Genomic DNA, 19,551 nt, shown 5'->3' on the forward strand with positions numbered 1-19,551 from the left:
CCTTATTTAGTATAATTATGTCAAAAGCATTCAGACCACTTTTTTTTTCCTTTAGCTGATAAAATTAGAATAATACTGCTAAAATAGTTCACTAATAAAAATGTTCAAGTGTTGTCTGAGGGACTGAACACATCCAGCAGTCTCCGGCTCTGCGCCAACCAAAACTGGTTGTCTTGACAACCTATATACAGCAGCAGGCTACGAGCAGACAGCCCCTTGTTCTTTCTTTCTTTTCTATTCTTTTTTTTTTAGCTTTTAACTAGTTTAATTTTGTTTTGTTTTTCCCTTTTTTCTTTCGAACTTTCTAAACTAGCTTTAAAAATCAAATTGAAAATGCCGGTGCCTAACAACAACGCAGCGTTTGCAAGGAAGGTAAACGTCAGCTCAGTTTAGCTGGCCTGAATTAGCTAACTAGAATATTCATGGTGTAGCTTCACGGATAAGTAAAGCAATTGTTAAGGACCTACTGTAATATAACCCACCGTATAGCTGATTGTTGGTTATTTTCGCACAGGGGTCAAACGTTCAGAAGGTACCTGGAGCAAAGTCAACGAAAGCTGCCACTAAGAAAAAGGTGGGTGTGTTTATTGGATAGGTTTTGGCGTTTGGGTGACGGAAAGAGAAGAGTGATGAATATACTATATCATAACATAATGTGATTTTTATTCATAAATGTCTTCTCTATGCAACATTACAGGATGAGGAAGAGGCTGTGGAGACGGGGACTGGATGGGAGGAGTGGTCTCAGGGGAAAGCCCTTGTGAGGCCTCCAGATCAGATGGAGCTTACTGAGGCTGTAAGAGAAGGATGGAAATACTAATTTCTCAGGTTTAAGACAACCATGTGGGCTGAACTGAAGAAATTTGCGCAGACTTTGATGCTGTTCTTTATCATTCAGTGCCTATATTAAAATTGTTAGCTATAATTAAATTCATTGTCCTTGTGTTAAGGATCTCTCTATGTTGATAATGAATAGGAGCTGAAGGAGGACATCACAAGGATTCTGACTGCAAACAACCCACACGCCCCTCAAAATATTGTCCGCTACAGCGTCAAGGTAAAGAAGCTAGATCCAGATGGAAAAATCAAAATCACTGTTTATAGATGCAATGAAAGTATACAAAATACAGATTAAGATGTGGACTGTAGACTGATGATTGCTTCACTGTGAGCCTCTTACGTTTAGCATAAGAATAACTTGTTTGCCGCAAGTGTTATTTGTTTCATCTCAAATAATTTGATACAATCTATGCAGGTAGTCCCCATGCATTCGCTTCTCCTCTCTCTTTTAATTTATAACCAGACTAAACAAGCACATTTCGTTTCTCTCAGGAGCGTTCCTACAAGCCTATCAATGTTGTGGATCAGATGGCGGTTCACTGTGTTTTAGAGGGCAGCCTTGTGCATCAAGACTCTGAAGAGGCTCGTAAACTTAGAGCCAAGGAAGGCTTAGCTCAAGGTATTTACTGAAACATCCTACAACAGAGGATAATATGTATAGATTTTGCTCTACTTTATATATATGATGTATAAGATAAGTCAAAAAGTCTTTAACCACCCTGTATTTCTTTATATTTTGCAAGGGGGAAAAGACATTAATTGAACATTTATTGAAAAGGAAATGGAAATACATTATATACATATAGTAAATATAGCAGTAGTAGTAGTAGCTGTAGTAAAAACAATACTGTATTTAGTACAGTATAGTAATGGACTTCCTCCATACATAGTGTTGACGATGTCACCAAAAACTTTAAAACTGGGATTCATTACTCTATAAAACCTGTTTCCACTGATTTTTAATGCAGTTCTTGTATAAGTTGCTCCCCAGTTCCCTTGTGTTGTTAAAATGGCTTCTTGACACTTTCCACTTGTCCAGTTTTCTCTGATTTTTTTAAGGACACACTGCACACTATGCTGAGATATGGCAAGTTTTTAGCTCATACCTATTTTGGAAAATATTGCTTAAAACCACTTTAAAAACTTATGAGAAAGTCTGGCTCATTGAAAAACAAAATATAAAGAAATGACGGTTGCTTTCACTCTGTAGTCAAAAAAAGAAACAAACCCAAAAACTAATGATTTATTCTCAGAATTTGTTTTTGTTGCCTGTAGTGTTATATTTTCCCCTCTGTTGTAGTTGACACTTGATGCCTCAAGGTGTCGCTTTTGCCTTGCAACATAAAATGTGAGAAATACCCTGTTTCGCAAAAAGTGAGATCCCAATAGTGAGATATCAGAGATATAATAGATTTTTTTTATGTGTCTAGAGATTGCAACAGTTGATGCCACAGCAGAGTCTGAAGAGGAGAAAGCAGAAGCCTCGGTGAAAATTTTTTATAAAATAAATCTTTTCCTAAACTTAACTCTTTAAAGCGTAAATTAGTCAAAGTTTGACTTGCGCTACAAATATCTGTTTGTTGGTTTTCCACAGGTTAATCCTATAGTGGATGGAGGGGATGTGGAGGAAGCTGCCGATGAGGACAGACCAGACAGTGCTGTCTCCAGAATCAACAAGAAAGAGCCAAAAGTGACTAACCAGTTTAACTTCAGTAATCGAGCCTCTCAGACTCTCAATAATCCAATGAGGGTAGGTAGGAGAGGCAAAGCCAGTATTTTGTGCAATGGTTGAAGTATTTGCTTTTAATAATAAAGTGCATTAAAAACAGTTTCAATGAGTAGATAGAGAGATTAACATAAACTCAAAAGTTTCAGTGAAGTCATTCTTAATTTCCTTGCAGGATAGAATCTGCCAGACTGAACCTCCTCCACGAAGCAGCTTCTCTGCTACTGCTAATCAGGTACTGGATTCCCTGATGTGATCAAAGGATATGTTTAGGCCACATTTGTTTTCTCTCTGTTGAGCATCAGCGAATATTTGTTCCCCTATCATTTGATGCTAATAACTCTGTTATTGGCAGTGGGAGATCTATGATGCATACGTGCAGGAGCTGCAGAAACAAGAGAAAAACAAAGAGAAGCAGAAAGGCATGCACTCACAAAAAGATAATGGCAAAAGCAAAAAGGTGATGCTGATGGAGACTCAGGTAAGTTGACGACTGAAAAACTTTACAGCCTAAACTCAACATGCATCTAATATTTGTATTTTAGCACATTTACATTTAATATGGTTTACACATTCATTTAACAATCAAAAAATCTGGGAGGTGACACAAGGTCCTTAGGGATTTTTTCAGGAAGGGCATCCGCTGCCACGGTAACCCTTTGGGAATAAAGGAGCAGACAAAAGTTGCTTTATCTTGCTGCCATACAAACCATGTATATAACACCATATTAATGCATTACTAAGGGTTTTCACTGAGCTACTCATAAAACAAAATCACTAAATGACACCATAATTTTTATGTTCTCATAATAGTCATGTTTATTGTTTATTGCATGCTTTTGCAATGTTTTCATCCAGTGTAATGTCACATTTCTGTTATAGAGTGAAGATGTCACCAAATGGACCATGGCATCAAAGATCCTTGAACGAACGATCAGTCAGAATACATTTGATGACATAGCACAAGGTTTGTTTTGTTATTGTACATAACAGATAAAGAACAATGAACTACAGCCTGATTTCATAATCAAGCAAGGACATTCTCATCTCTTTTCTTCTCCTCTAATTTCTCTCCTTCTATACCGTTTCAGATTTTAAATACTTTGAGGATGCCTCTGATGAGTTTAGGGAGCAGGAGGGAACCCTTCTCCCCTTGTGGAAGTTTCAATATGACAAAGCCAAGACACTGTCTGTCACTGCCCTCTGCTGGTAGGTTGACTCACTGGCTCTAGAACGTTACCTCAGAGAGATGACTGGATTTCAATGATTGTTTGTTTCCTCTGCTGGCATGATACTGAGTCACCTGTCCTTAACAGGAATAATAAATATCAGGACCTTTTTGCTGTGGGATTGGGATCATGTAAGTTCAAAGGCAGAGAGCTGTTAGTAAGCACCTCATCTGTCACCGTCTTAGACAACTTAAATTTATCTAAATTGTGTTTTCTTTCTTTTTTAAACAAATGCTGTAAATTAATAATCTATCTTTTTTTGCAAACCACTCACTTGTGTCCCTCTCTTGGCCAGACAACTTCAGTAGACAGGGATGTGGCATGCTTCTCTTCTACTCGCTGAAAAACCCTGCCTTCCCAGAGTACATCTACCCCACCAGTTCTGGTGTCATGTGCCTCGACATTCATGCACAGCATTCCCACCTGGTGGCAGTGGGCTTCTACGATGGCTGTGTGGCTGTCTACAGCTTGAAGGAGGAGGGACAGGAGCCTGTTTACAAGAGTACAGCCAAGACTGGCAAGCACACAGATCCTGTCTGGCAGGTGCGAGTGGATGGCATGACAGTGGTGGCTAGGGTGACAGAAATTCAGGATGTGTGCACTGTTCAGTCTAATTTCTGTCACATCTTTGCTTAGTTTGTGTCCACTTATGCATTTTGCCATTTTGAGAGCTGAAAATAGCACTAAGAACAGCCTACTTTCACTCATGTCATTCATGCTACTGCAACCCAATACAGTGTACTTTTTTTTCTAGGTCCGCTGGCAGAGTGATGATATGGACAACAACCACAATTTCTATTCTGTGTCGTCTGATGGCCGAGTTGTGTCCTGGACACTCGTCAAGGTTAGCCGAGGAGATATACATTTTGTTGCCGTATTATATCTGTAGCTTGCACTCAAATTAGGTTCAAATTTCTCATGTGCACTGCACAAAAGCAGTTTGCTTTGGCTTTTGTATTTGTTTAAATCTAAGGAAGAATCACTGTGTGTTTACATGATTGCAGAATGAGCTGGTTTTCACAGACATCATCAGACTGACACTGAATGGTGCAGTTTCTGAGGGCACAGAAGGTGCACAGGCTCCCAGCATTGGTAAAGCTTCACTCAAATATAGTTGTTACTGTATTGATGGTAAAAGAATGCAACATTCTTTCAGTCTGGTATATCAGGGTGGTGTCTGTAATAACGTGTCTAAATAAGGTCCTTAACGTTCTTTTTTCACAGCGTCTGGTACATCATTCGACTTCCACAAACAGATTGACTACATGTTCCTAGTTGGAACAGAGGAGGGAAAAATACACAAGGTATGTATCAAGGATTTCATGCAGGTTTTGTAGCCACATGGCTAAATCCAAGAAAAAGGCCAGATTTTGTTCACTGGTAAATGTGACCTGCTTAAAACATTGTTTAGAGAGCTGTGTGCGTGCCAACCTTGTCAGTGCTCCAAGATAATGATTGTTGAATGAAAATGACACTTCCTTCCAGATTCTCACCAGAATCACACCAGAGAAGGACTTTGGTCACAGTTACTGGAGAGGTGTTGATGGGCGCACAAGCTAGTAAACAACGGTCTGGAAAAAGGTTGCGATGAAAACTAGAAAAGGGCAATTCTCCATTTTACAACCCACATAACATGTTTCAGTAAAACTACTTCAAGATAATAAGAGGTAAAAATCAAATTTCCATCTAACCGCCATATTAATAATAATCAGTGTATTATGTTTTGTAACGAATAAAAATAAATATATTCTTATTAACATTAATCTTTTATGGCAGTCCCTTGGTTTTTATGTTAAAAGGGTTACATATTAACTACAAAGCATCACCTTTTTGCATGGTTATTGTTTAGAAACACCATGCTTTGGAAATTGCGTATTGTTACATTGACCATAAAAGTAACACCTATTACTATAAAATTGTTCAGTTCTTACCACAAAGCAGATTCAGACACAGATATTAACCTAAAACTGACAAAATAGCTTTAGAATTATTCAGCTCATTTAACTATTTTAAAGAGCCATAGCAGTGGTTTTCATTAGGTATGAATCAGTAAACGTACACATTATAGCTGTGTGCGTCTATAATGCATACATTATAATTCATATGAAAATCAGATTATAAACCTTATTGCTAAACAAAGTTTATATGCATAGATGAAGGCATTCTAAGGTATTGTAATACGTGCTACACCCTGCTATCATTCTGATCAAAGGTTGCGGTAATTTAGTTTATCTTGCTGTTGTCTGTCTGTACAACTCTTAAGGATAATCATGGCTTTACACCATCTGCCCCTATCTGTTCTGAAGGATGGTTTCTCATTTTGTTCTTGGTACACTTGGTGCTCAGGAGTAAACAACTAGACATTTGAACATGCAATTTGTTTTGTGACGATTTGGGAACTTCATAGACTTAATTTTAAGCAGTTAATGTCTCTCCTTAAGAAGAGGCTCTCTGTCCTCTTCAGACAGTTTAAGTAGTTTTGGGCTAACTGCCTCTTTCCTCTGTCCTCTATGCTGTTCCCCTGCATGGTTTGGTTGCTATAGGACATTTGCCCCCCGAATGTGAGGTGAGCTCCACTGGCAGGGGTATAAACCACTGCAGGTGGTCAGTCATCCAGGTGAAAAATATAGTGTTAAATAAATTAAATGAATGATTCTTGTTGATTTTTGTAGGGAAAATAAATACAAGTTTTCTGATGCAATCTTTCTCATTATAATTTTATTCAGTTTAACTTTGGTTTCAAAGGTTTCTACCCATTGCCCGTAAAAGGCTGATGGAGTATTGTCATCACCCCACCAGGCGGGCAGGTGGCGTGGACACCTAAGTTTGTGAATGTGATAACTTGAGAACAAGGTGACATAATGTCGGAGCTTCAAACTGATATCATAGGTGCATCTACTAAAAATTATGAGTTTGAGAGGTCAGAGGTCACCTTTTTTGAAAATCTTGTGAATGCGATAATTTCAAAACCCTTAACCCTGAAGGTGGGAGATGAACATTTTTTGGCTTGGAACCACAGTTTTAGGACATCAGTAAAATGTTTTCTCAGTTTGAAACTGTTTTTTCAGTTTTCCTGGACCCTGATATTCATTTATTAGCACAGAACTGTTTAAACACTTTAGATATTAATGCAAAGAGCAAAAGTTGATGAAAATTAACATAGTGGGAAGTATCTCACATTGCCATAAAGAGAATGCAGTGTGATCATGTATGAGGATAATTTGTCATTTCTCTGTAATTACTCACACAGGCTTGTTCCCATGTTGTTCAGAAGACAGCATTGTAAAATCAAATTATTTATGATAATAAATTATTAACATTTGATCCTGAGTTTGATCCTGATCCATAAGTAAAACCAGCCATTAATTTAATGTACTAGCTGGCTGTGTTGTACTTTGACTTGATTGAATTTTTTTTACAAATTATAACACGAACAATAAGTACATACATAATTATATCCTCTACATTTTGGTCTGTACACCATGTTTCTCACCTTCCTCTCTTTGCAGACTTGCCAAAAAAAAAACATGGCCTGTATGATAAAATATGTTCTGTCTCCTCAAGCTTCAAAGGTGCAGAGCCCCAGAAGAGGACAGATTACAAATCTTTCACTTAGCTGCAGGTCAACAAACAATCTACCAGCGCTCAGAAATTCAACAGTTTTACCAACACCCTATAAAGCTGGTTTTATCCCAGATTGTCTAACCTGTCCTGTCTATAAATCTGCTGCTATTCGGCTCTTTTTAAATTCTGTTCTGTCAATGCCAAACATTGAAAATCTAAAAGGTAATTCAAAGTTGAGCTAAAGTAATTATTACTCTAGATTAAAACAAGCTATTGTACTTGAAAGACTTTTTATATTAGCTGTCAGTGAAAAACTCTACCCAGATATGTAAAATATTCTCAAAGAAATATTCAATTTTAGGTTTTTCATAATTTCATTTTAGAAATGTAGCTCAAGTCATGGACATGTTGAAATATCTCGACAAACTTGACAAACATGGAGGTACAGACTCTTCACATGTTAAGTACATTGGAGACACCAATCAGGTATATGAATCCTTAAAACTACCACTTTTGAGTAAGGAAATGTTTACATTTTAACAAAATCAAAATATTGAAATTATTGGCTTTAATTAGATACCTTTATAGTAATGCAGTAAGTTGTTTTGTAGTTGTCTTCTGACTATTCAACAATCCTTCAGCACAGTCTTGTTATTCAAACTTTGGTATCTGAAGTTGGTGATGTCAGACAATGAAAATACTACATTTTATTTATACCGTATATGTGGCCCAAATTAAGACTTTGCCTTCTTTTCTCAGTGCTCTAAGACTTACTCAAGCCAGTTTCTGGAGACCTACGATGCCCACAGCATGGCGGTGGATACCGTAAAGTGGAACTACTTCCATCCAAAGGTTTTCGTCTCTTGTAGTTCAGACTGGACTGTCAAAATCTGGGACCATACCATCAAGTAAGACTCAAACAAAGTAATACTGTGAAAGATACTTGCACCAGCTGTAAATATGACATCATTTGCACTGTAGACACTTTACACACTGTGTCTGATCTACTGGGCTTTACGGACAATAATTTGAAAAATATCAAGTGATGCCTTGTTGATGCCAGAAGAACGAACAGTAACTCAAACAATCACTCACCCGTCACAACCAAGTTATTTGCAGTTGATGCAGATGGGCTAGCAGCAGAAGAACACACCTCGTGACACTTCTGTCGCCTAACAGCAGGAAACTGAAGACGACATGATAATAATCTCATTCATCCTCATTCTTCTTCTAGCTGAAGGAAAATATATGAGACATTCTTTTGTTTAACAGGAAACATATGTTGCAGTTAGTTATAGAGTAGCAGTACAAGTAAAATCTTTATGTCATCATCCTTAGCAACTCTACTAATTCGCTTAAAAATATCTATCTGTGTCTATTCAGTGAAGAAGGAAAAGGTAATTATCAGTCCTACAAGCTTTTTGTATTGCATATTAGTCTTTATTACCTCCTTATAGCCATCATGGCCCAGCATCATTTCCTGACTTTATTTGACTAATCCAAAGTGCCTCCCACGACTTGCCAACACAGGCTGCTTGAATGAATAATGATAGTAATCATCAGCCCATTATTAGAGATAGGGCTTTCAAGTATGATTTGCAATAAAGTACCCTAAAGATACAAGGGACATTGTTTTCTGGAGAAAAAAGATATGGCTAAAACAACTTTTCGTAAACTCTACCACATAGGTGGGAGGTGTGGGAGCCCTGCTTTTGCTGAGGCTCATCTATCCTGTGAAACTGTCAGAGATGTCATTAGCTATTCCCAAATGAACTGAGGTCCTTGTCGCTATATAAATGTGATGCATCAAGTCTATTAATCACATAAAAAGTCTGCAAAATATGCACTTTTGTAATTAACAACTTGGATGAAAACCTTGAATCCTGGTAGCTCTGCCTCTTCATTTACAGGAGTGTGCAGTACTATTCAGCTGTAAACAAACATCTCATAAATGACTCTGTGTCAGATTTATTAACAATTTGCACCTTATTTTATACATATTCTACACCTAGCCATGTGCATGTTGTGCATCGAAGACTCACAACAGATTTAGACTCATTGTGTCTGTCACCTAGGTAAAGTAATCAGTTACAACGGCTTCTACAAACAATGGCGAGAGAGCATCCTTTTTAGTTCCACCAGCCACGCATATTACTTCCTGCCGTAGTAAATCAAACAACAGTTACCCACATGCTGCATGTGCAAATTGTTTTAACGTGTTAGCAAAGTTACAACCTATAAAAGTGTTACTTACTTTTTGCTCACTTTCACAGACACATGCACACGCTCTCTTTCTTCTCAATATTTAAACAAGACCTGCAGGTACCCAGTTCCAACTCTTAGAAATATCTCATTTCATGATCTTTTTTCCGGTAGTGTTCCACAAGTTAATAATGAGGAGAAATGGTGTGAAGCAACCTTCTGTTTGATGTCCATACATTTTCTCTGACTGGCCCTGATTAGGCATCGGTGTCTGGAAACAGGTGGATCATAGAAATAAAGTTCTGCTTTATGTTACGAAACCAATTTGTTCTTTATGGCAACAGGTCATACCTTTACACTGAGAGTCTTTCTCTCTGTAGACTCTAACAAGTAAGTGTTCTTGTTTAAATTTTATAGACATGTTGTGTCTCATGCGGTATACTGAAAATCATATTTCCCTCTCTGATATAATGTTTCGATGTTTTTCCAGCACTCCAATGTTCGTCTTTGACCTACAAGCAGCGGTTGGGGATGTTGCCTGGTCTCCATACTCGTCCACTGTATTTGCTGCTGTAACAACAGATGGAACAGTAAGAGTCTCTCTACATTATTTCCTAAATTTTGCAACCCGCAGCATGAGCCTAATAGATTTTGCATGTTTTGGCCCAAGAAATACTCGTCTAAACTACAGTGTGTGGATTATCCTCAGCTTTATCAAGAATGCTTAATTGATAGGACTAGAAAAATGTAGATATCACAACTGTGTCAAGCTAATTGATTAACAGTGTGGTTACATATGAAATATAATATATTCATAGTTTAGAGTTGCAGAGAATGAGAACACAACCAGTAACCAAAAGCTTGTCTGAAAACTGTGATTGCAGCCACCACACGTGCTGCTTACCTGAAGTCCCTTTTTAGACTTGCACTTCTTTCCTTTAATTCAATGGCATTTGAACCTGTCAGCTGTCATCAGGTAGATGTGAAGGTTACATATGTTCGAAACAGATTGACAAAGCCAATAACGTTAGTTATCCCATGTCTTAAGCTTGACACTTTCCAAACTGAACATGTGAGATAACAAACAGCAGCACCAGCTACCACCTGCCACCCACTTTATTATTATCCTCATAATATAGTTATAGACTCAGTTGGCTAAGCCCTCGGCCTAGCCTCAGGCAATCAAGTTTGTTCAAACACAGCTTCATGTAGCAAAAGCGCTTCCTGCTCTCCCAGTAGTTATTGATTTCAGCCAAAAGTAATTTCACTGGATGCTGTGCTGCTTATCTCCACATATTTTCTTAGTATGGCTGCAAGCTGTCCCCATCTGTTTGTCTTCACAGCCTGCGCCACATTATAAAAGTCCAGAGTGTTGTGTCTGACACATTTCCTGTCCAGCGTGCCAGTGTGAAGTCGAGTGAGAGTGACAGGGAGGAAATGAGAGATGAGCAATTTGAGAGACACCTTATGTGGCAGTGTGTGCATGTGTGTCTCGTCCTCTCCAGTGCCAGGATTCGGTCACAATATGCCCTGTAGTATGCCCACTATCATAATTATGCAAATGATTTTACATCCAAGCCCAAGTCTTGATCAGACATTTACGTGAGAAACCATCCATTTTCACACCAAATTCACAATTTGTAATCTTAGTTATACATCTATGAACGAAGATATCTAGAACGTTTGTGATTCTTGGTTATTTTAGCCTTTAAAACTGGATCAAAGGCTATTTTTAACCATTTAAAAAACTCATTTTAAGTTCATGAGTTGGCATATATTTCACATAATATTTGTTCTTTAGAAACCAGAAGTGCCAAGATTGTAATTTACCATTTTTTCCCAGTGTGCTGAGCTCAAAATTGAATGGATCTGGTTAGACTGGTTTTAGGGATGCTTTGGCATAAACAGCTCTACATATTTGATGATTACTGAGTATGCAGGCACTAATAGTTCAAACTTTAAAGAATGACAAAATGACAGCAGAATCACATTCACTGTTGGGTTCTCAGCGCGTGATGTTAATCGGCATAATCTTCCCTAGGATACCAGTCTCCTTGCAGTACATTTGCAATTTTCTGTGACAAGTGTCTGATTAGCCTTGAGTGACTCAGCATGAGTTGTGTCCTCCCTGACGTGTATATACTGTTGATGACAACCTGACCTGCTGCTGTTGTCTCCACACTATAAAATGTCAGGCACTGTGTGTGTGTGTGTGTGTGTGTGTGTGTGTGTGTGTGTGTGTGTGTGTGTGTGTGTGTGTGTGTGTGTGTGTGTGTGTGTGTGTGTGTGCGTGTGTGTGTGCGTGCGTGTGTGTGTGAGAGAGAGAGAGAGAGAGAGAGAGCATGTATGCGTACTTGCTTGTGTGCATGGGTTCATAAGGATAATGACTTGCCTGGCGGGCTGAGGTGTAAGAATGACACAGACTTGTGTGGTGCAAACAAATATCTCTTCGCTCTATCTGTCCCTGCCTCTCCATCTGAGCCGACTGTCAGGGAAATAAAGTGTCAGCATGAAATAATAAAAAGTCCAGACTCATCTGCACATTATTAGCCTTCAAGTCCATATTTGCTTCCCGTGCATTTGCTGTTAACCTTTTGCACACAGACTGCTGCATCTTTTTATTTAGCATAACTTTTGTGGAACTTTTGGATTGCCATCAAAAATGTTGGATTGGATTGCCAAATGTTAAGGTCAAGTGAAAAAAAAAATTGATGTAATTGTCAATGCAACTTAAGTGAAGTTTGCTCTGAGGCATTTTAGTCCTTTGCACATTTGATTTCATTACCACCGAGTCTGCAATGAAATGATTACAGTGGTTAAACTATTAAACTATTAAAAATCCTTATTACATAAAGCTTTGTTCTCTCCAGTATAGGTTTGGCACTTTAGAAGTATAAATTCATCACAGTAAAATGTCTCTCTGCTTCAAGTTCTTGCATGAATTACAGATGTAGTCTGTGCCCTGCAATCAGGCATGACTAATGTTACATTAGTGCTTAAATGTGAACAGCAAAAACACCGTAGTTAATGGCTGCAGTGACAAGAGGTTGCAGAAAGTCACCATGCCCTGGTGGAGTATGATGATTGGTTACAAATTATGACTATGACACTTTGTGTGTAACTGATGCACACAGACAGTGTGAATCCAAGTGATCCACGCACAGTCATCTTTCTGATAAAAGGAGTGGGCTGCGCTTTGCAGTGGAATCGTCTAAAATGCACTCAAACAGAAAGAAATCTGTGATCTGGTTTCTTCTGGATAACAATGGCTGTAAACTCATTGGTATGTTGGACCTGCCAACACAGTGCACAAAACACACATGCTCATGTGGACAGCAATGCACACTCACTGAATTACTAGGAACACCCTTCCTTTCACCAGATGGTCAGTCTTGCCTCCCTGCAGAGAACTGTGCACCACCACAAAGAAGAAACACATGCAGGCCTTACTTACTTGAAATATCTGAATACTTCCTATTGTTGTTCTCAGTTTATGAGATGTGGGTTTGTTGCACATACAAACATTGTTGTTTTGGTCTACCACTGAAATGTAAGTCAATTAATCAGAGGGTCACAACTATTAAAAGATTGATAAATCTGTACCACTGGTATGATCGCTCCTCTTTTTCAGGTTCATGTTTTTGACCTGAGCGTCAACAAATACGAGGCGATCTGCCAGCAGCTGGTGGTGGACAAAAAGAAGACCAAGCTGACCCACGTCGAGTTTAATCCCATCCATCCTGTCATCATAGTGGGTGATGACCGAGGCTATGTCACCAGCTTCAAACTCTCTCCCAACCTCCGCAAGAAGCCGAAGGTTAGAGTCTTAACAAGCTTACCGCACCATTCGCGACTTCCACTTGTTCCACATCAATTAAAGCAAATCAAATGATTCATTCAGTCTAGTGTCCTGACCCCGAGCTAATTTTACTAAATAGCAAGTCTCTCCCACCCCCACCCTCCATTAGCATTACTAATTGCCTTTGTTGCTTTTTTCCCTTTATATTTATCCCAGTTAACAATTAGCCTCATTGTGTAGTGTTCTTAGTAAATGAATGAGTGTATGAAAAGCTACAATATAAAAGAAAGCTTACAGCATTTTTTTTCTGTGCTCTGAGTTTGGGATTTTAAAATGGTGAGGGCATAGAGAAATAAATCAAAAATTTACTTTGGTCAACTCACAATTTATAAGTCCCTGAAGACGCTGTTGCCACTTATGCTAATGGTTAATGGGCTGTGGAGTAATCACATCACTCTGTCTGAACATAAAAGAAACCGGGTGGCACGCTGAGTCACAACACTTTAATCAGGACACATTTAAAGTCAGCCCTACAGCCTCTCTATTCTTCCTGTGCATTGTTCACAATGGTGCATGTAAAATAGAATAAATTCTAATGACCAGTGTAATATGCATGCTGCATTATACATGGTATTGCCAAAACACAAACAGGTCCCTTTCACCTGCCCGCATAAACACGGTTTATAAAAGTACAGCATAATAAGGCATGTACACACATACACACACTCACAACACTGCCTCATTAGCGACCTAGGACCGTAGCCCTAAAGCATACAATTGGGGAATAATTGCTCAGTTCAGCACCAGTGACAGGGCTCAGAGCAATTTGGAAGCTACTGAAGCAAATAAGTATAAGACAGTAACACCCACAGTTAATATTATCAATAATATATCTTGTAAAATTCATATCTTAGCCTACCAAAACTATAAATATACCCAAAAGTGGTCTAGCCAAACTAGCCAATGTGTTGTACTTACCAATTGTAAGGGTTTCTATAAAGTAGATCATAGTCTTGGCGCTAGTACTATAAAAGAGTCCAACCCTTCTGTTATCTTTTAGTGCTCTTCTCTTCTCCCCAGTTTCAAAGTCATTGTTTGGACATTCCAGAATGAACTGCAGCTTTTAGTGTCCAAAATAGAAAATATGCAATGCACATCTCAGCAATAAACAGTCACTAACTAGACAGCATTACATACAATTGTTGTACTGTCCAGTAGATTCTGCCGTGTTACTCAGTGAGTCCATTAACATCAAATGACCCTGTGTATGTTCAGTACAACACACTGTTTAGCTGTTTTCAACATGAATGTGTTCATCTCATCTCAGCCTCCTACTTTCATGCCCACAAATCAGTGATGGGTCGATCATAAAAGTCGCATTATGAAGTATTTTATGACTTATCGTTATTGCCTCTTAAATAAAACTTCCATATTAAAATTTAGTTTTCTACATAATTTGTGTAGCATTGCCAAAAAATGAGAAGACATCAAATTGAAGGCCTTACAGTAAATGGAGAAAATTAGTACACATTCATATTATACACAGACAAGTCTGCCGTTTTATGTTTTTGGAAAATAACCAGATAAATAAGTATTTGGAAAAATAAATCCGGATATATTCAATTTGAGACAAAACCTTTATGACTGAGATCAGTTTTGAAGCTTTATTCACTTTGAGTTTAGCCTTTCACTCTGCTCTGTGAAAACTCATCACTGCCCAGATATATTATCTTGAGATATGATGGTCTTTCTTCAGAGGAACACCTTTGACTATTTCAAATGTCAAAATAGCCACACCGAAATATACAGCAAATATATTTTTTCCAGGGTTAAATTGAGGCGTTAGCTGCTCAGCTGTCATTTTTCACTATGTTCAGTTATGACTAGTTCTAGAAATATTCACTGCATCCCACCTACATACAGATACGTTAAATAGTACAGCACATACATTTTTTTGCTTTTAATATTAACAGTGTTTGAGTTGGTAAACAAATTGTCAAACGTCTTACTGTTTTCTTTTAGTAAGATGAAAAGTTCACACGAGATGCTTCGCTTCAGAATTGATTACATAGTTATTTCCATAGGTTTTTGAAAAATGACACTTTTTAAATATAATTTTTATATAAATTTAATACAAAGTCCTCCATTTTCATCATTTCATACTCTTTTTTTATTTAAAATACCACAGCACTTTAGAAGGCTTGAACTTCATCGCAACACAGAGGTTTGCAACAGGGTGTAGTCAATACCTGCAGGGGATGGCCTAATCAACAAATGTCCTTTTTTATTGAATATAATGATTTGGATGAAGTAATATCTAATGTGGATTGGTAGTTACAGTGTAACAGATGGATACACGTATATCATTGGTTAATACATACTGTTGCATCTGCTCATTAATGTGCCCACATGCCATTCTATTTTTACCTGTGGCTTTTTGAGGTTTATTCTGTTGGGCCTCTTAAATCAAAGCCGTATTAAGTATGAGTAAAGCCTGTAACAATTGTAGAGGAGCTTTGATAAGTTCTAATAAATATCCTCTCACAGAAGTGAAATTAACTCCTGCAGCAAAATAGAACTAAAGCTGTGCCATATTATATCGCTCTTAAGAGGCTGTGCTTTACTACACCCAGGAGGATTTAATGTCATCTCACCATAACTTTGGAAGATGGCTTTGAATTTGCCCTTTAGGCAGTAGCTCTGTGTCTCCATAGCAGATTTCACTATATTCAATAGACTAACATAAAATCTCTGCTACTTTTGACCCTGCATCCATTTCAATTTTTGTCTGCTTTTATTATCTTGCCCTCCTTTTTAACTCCCTGCTGGGTTTGTGGTTTCCCACAGTGCTTGGTAAGTATAAGGTCAAGTAATTTCTCATCTGTATGCGTGTGTGTGTGTGTGTGTGTGTGTGTGTGTGTGTGTGTGTGTGTGTGTGTGTGTGTGTGTGTGTGTGTGTGTGTGTGTGTGTGTGTGTGTGTGTGTATAATGTCTATAGGCCAAGAAAGGTCATGAGCTGCCTAAGGGACCAGAAGTGGAGGTAGCGAAAATGGAGAAGCTCCTCAGCCTGCTAAGAGAACCAGACCAAAACTCAGATTAAGGTGGTCACCTTGGTTTCTAAGCCAAACACAAATAGAGTGTTTCATTGCCGTTCATGAAAAACACTTATTTTGTTCACTCTATTCAGTAAACATCACATGACAACAAACCGATATGTATATGTTTATTAAAATGTGTTCTTCCAGCTTAAGTTAAGATGTCCATCATTTATTCATAATCACATCATATTTGTTGTTGAAATTGCTGTTCTTGGTGCACATTAACCAGGCATTATGATTTGTCTGACCTCCTCTGCAGGCATGTATAAAGCTCATTTCATATGTATGGTACAAGTTAATTAAGCTAAATAGCAAGGGGGAAAGTCACAGCATTGGACAGGGAGATAAATTACCCTACTAGACTGGGCACTTGTGGACCACATCCAAACAACTGGCACACATAGTCCTGGGCACCGTTCCAGGGATGGTAGCCTTTTAATGTTCCATCTACTGAATGGTTTCTGCCTTTATTTTTTGTTTTCATTCCTCTCATTCTTAATGATCTGCAGTAAAGCGCCGCCCAGTGCTCTAATGCTCACCTGGAATAACATTTTGCTCTTTGTCTCCCAAGCTCTTTTTCTTTCTGTCTTTCTGCCATAGAGAGTTCCTTTATCCTTTGGGTCTAGATGTGATCACATCCAGCAATTTCTCCCTTATGAGTAATTCATTACATTACAATTTCTCCAAGTGTGGTTGGAGAACGCTGGCTGATCATCTCATGTTTGCAGATGTGTAATAAATGAGAGTGCCCGTGTTGTAGTAATGAGAATGTGGCTGCAGTTATACAGTTATGTTGTTATAGGAAGCATAAAGGGTGGAAGCACTTCTACTACAAAGGTCATAAATTCACTGAATCTTCGCTAGCATGTCCAGAAAATGATTTCACCCTTAGGGCACTGACTTTTAAGCATCATTATTACGTGATATTCAGCAAGTTTCTGGAATATGTGGTAATTAATTGTTGATCAGTTAATCAGTGATTCATTCAACCTCAATATATTTATGTATTTATATAATATCTAATATATGTTTAAAGATATGAACTTCTTTGTTTTCTGACTTTCTCTAAACTTAATCCATTTACTCATATTGTGTTTCATATGAAAAAGAAAATGATGAAAAGGAGTATATTAGCAGTAGGTATATTTTCACGCATGGAGTAGGAATATATTTTGAGAACCTTTTCTTTCTTACTCCTTTTTGATGTACGTGTGATCTCAGCTGTAATAGTGGAGAAGTGGTTGAGTCTTAATAATTTGCAATGGGATGTTGGTAAAACTGAAGATCTTTACGTGATCAGCGTGTGATTCTGTCCAAAGCGAGCTGCCTGTCACACATGGCTGCAGGCAGATGTCACTATGAGGGCTGCTATTTCAACTAAGCATCGCTAGTTCTTATACAACACCCATAGCAAAAGCACTGTGCCTCACAGTCCACTGATATTTATGAGTGACAGTGACACACACAGACTCCACACGGGCTCAAGTCCCTGTTCTGAGTAACATACTGTTTCTCTTTTTTTTCAGGCCAACATATGAAATAAGAGGATATATATTTAGAAACCTCCAACAAGTACTAGTCATTCTTCATGTACTGAACCCCCCTTTCTCTCAGTCTGTACGTAACCTGCAGACATCCTTGTGACCATGTGTTCCTCTCGAGGCTTTTTGTGTGTGCGTTAAACACAGATTCGCACCGGCACTCCCCCGTGTGTTTTGTCAAACCAGTTACCAGATTTGACAAGTGATCGCTGTTTAAAAATAGTTCTCTCACTCCACAACAACTCATCCTTTCTGATTTTAGAGCGACAGCTGATTTCTTTATTTTTTTTTTTATTTTTTTTTTTTTTGACACTAGGAGAGGACAAGCTTCGTTATTGCTTGCAGTCAGGCTCAGTGCTCCTTCACTTCCCTCTCCTGTGGAGGAATACGCTGAGGTCATAGCTTGTTGCTACATTTGACTCATTCTTCATCAGTCAGGAGGTTAACAGGTACTTGTGCTCGTTCATCTGCTGGGTTTCTGCTTCACTTGGAGCCAGCACAGGCTGCCTTTCTGGGCTAGAAGGAACCCTGCAGGCTCGGTAGAGGATTAGACAGAGGAGGAGAAGGAGGATGGCAACAAAGGTGTTGCAGGCGATGGCCACCAGTGCAGCTGTGGACAGTCCTGTGCTTCCTTCTGATTCCATATTTAAGACTGGACAGCAGTTCCCAGTGACGTTTAACCTAAATTTGAGCTTTTAAGTTGGCTCCTTGATGTCCTTAGTTCATTAGTAAGACCAAGCAGCAGCATATTTATTTAGAAAGCATGAATCTATAGGAGGTGATGTCCACAGAAGAACTTAACATATATCTCCATCATATAGTTAATTATGGTAATTATTGTGGGATAAAATTAATATGTAATATGAACATCAAAGTGGAGTGTTCCCTTCCACAAAGCGCACACTGTATTGTGCAGAATTTTTAGAGAAGACAAGCACAGGAAAGTTTGCTTGCATGTGTCACTTAAGATATGAATGTTTGCTCCTCAAGGTTCTGTTTTTCCTGATAGCTTCTTTAGGGTGACACACCAGTGCTCCGACATACAGAGGAGGCTCGCAGCACTTTCTCCCAGTGATGATTTCACAATAGTCTGTATTGTCAAAACACTGCTTATGATTCCAGTAAACGCCTGCAACTGTCTGTAAGAGAGAAACAAATAGAACAATTAGGAATAATTGAACACCTGTGGAGCATGAAATGGAAAGTGGAGCACAGTATGTCTCAGTTAACTCATCAATCTTTTCAATCAGTCTCCTTCTCCTTGCTGTTCATTGTTTTATATCAGTTTTATACTATATACTAATATATGTGTAACATTTGTACTATTTTTTAATGCCATCTCCGTCTAATTAATGTCTTTTATAATAGAAGTCAGCATTTGAGAGCACACACAGGCACAGAAGAACACAGGGATGAGGATCAAAACACTGGACACATAGGCAGGATGTATAAACAAAAGATTAATTTCAGTTTGACTTGCTGTAAACCCAAATAACCACGAACACGCTCAAAAACACACGAGGAACTGAACACAGGAACACGAGAACAGAGG

General features: G+C 38.4%; 1 protein-coding gene across 1 annotated transcript; it reads left to right on the forward strand.

The window, feature by feature from the left end:
* The first annotated feature begins 145 nt into the window (after positions 1–145).
* On the forward strand, positions 146–16,610 carry dnai1.2 (dynein, axonemal, intermediate chain 1, paralog 2). Its single transcript, XM_086291804.1, has 20 exons — positions 146–372; positions 515–574; positions 698–796; positions 977–1,057; positions 1,333–1,459; positions 2,271–2,326; positions 2,435–2,590; positions 2,742–2,801; positions 2,922–3,047; positions 3,449–3,533; positions 3,658–3,775; positions 3,883–3,926; positions 4,091–4,338; positions 4,550–4,639; positions 4,800–4,887; positions 5,020–5,099; positions 8,119–8,267; positions 10,052–10,151; positions 13,193–13,378; positions 16,359–16,610. Exons 1-20 carry the CDS (start codon positions 334–336, stop codon positions 16,458–16,460), a joined length of 2,094 nt encoding a protein of 697 aa, XP_086147930.1. The 5' UTR covers positions 146–333; the 3' UTR covers positions 16,461–16,610.
* The last annotated feature ends 2,941 nt before the right edge of the window (positions 16,611–19,551 follow it).

This window comes from Aulonocara sp. 'chitande type north' Nkhata Bay, linkage group LG5, assembly GCF_057382095.1.
Source record: "Aulonocara sp. 'chitande type north' Nkhata Bay isolate Kocher_YH1m ecotype deep benthic linkage group LG5, A_spYH_male_GT1.1, whole genome shotgun sequence".
Lineage (NCBI taxonomy): Eukaryota > Metazoa > Chordata > Actinopteri > Cichliformes > Cichlidae > Aulonocara > Aulonocara sp. 'chitande type north' Nkhata Bay.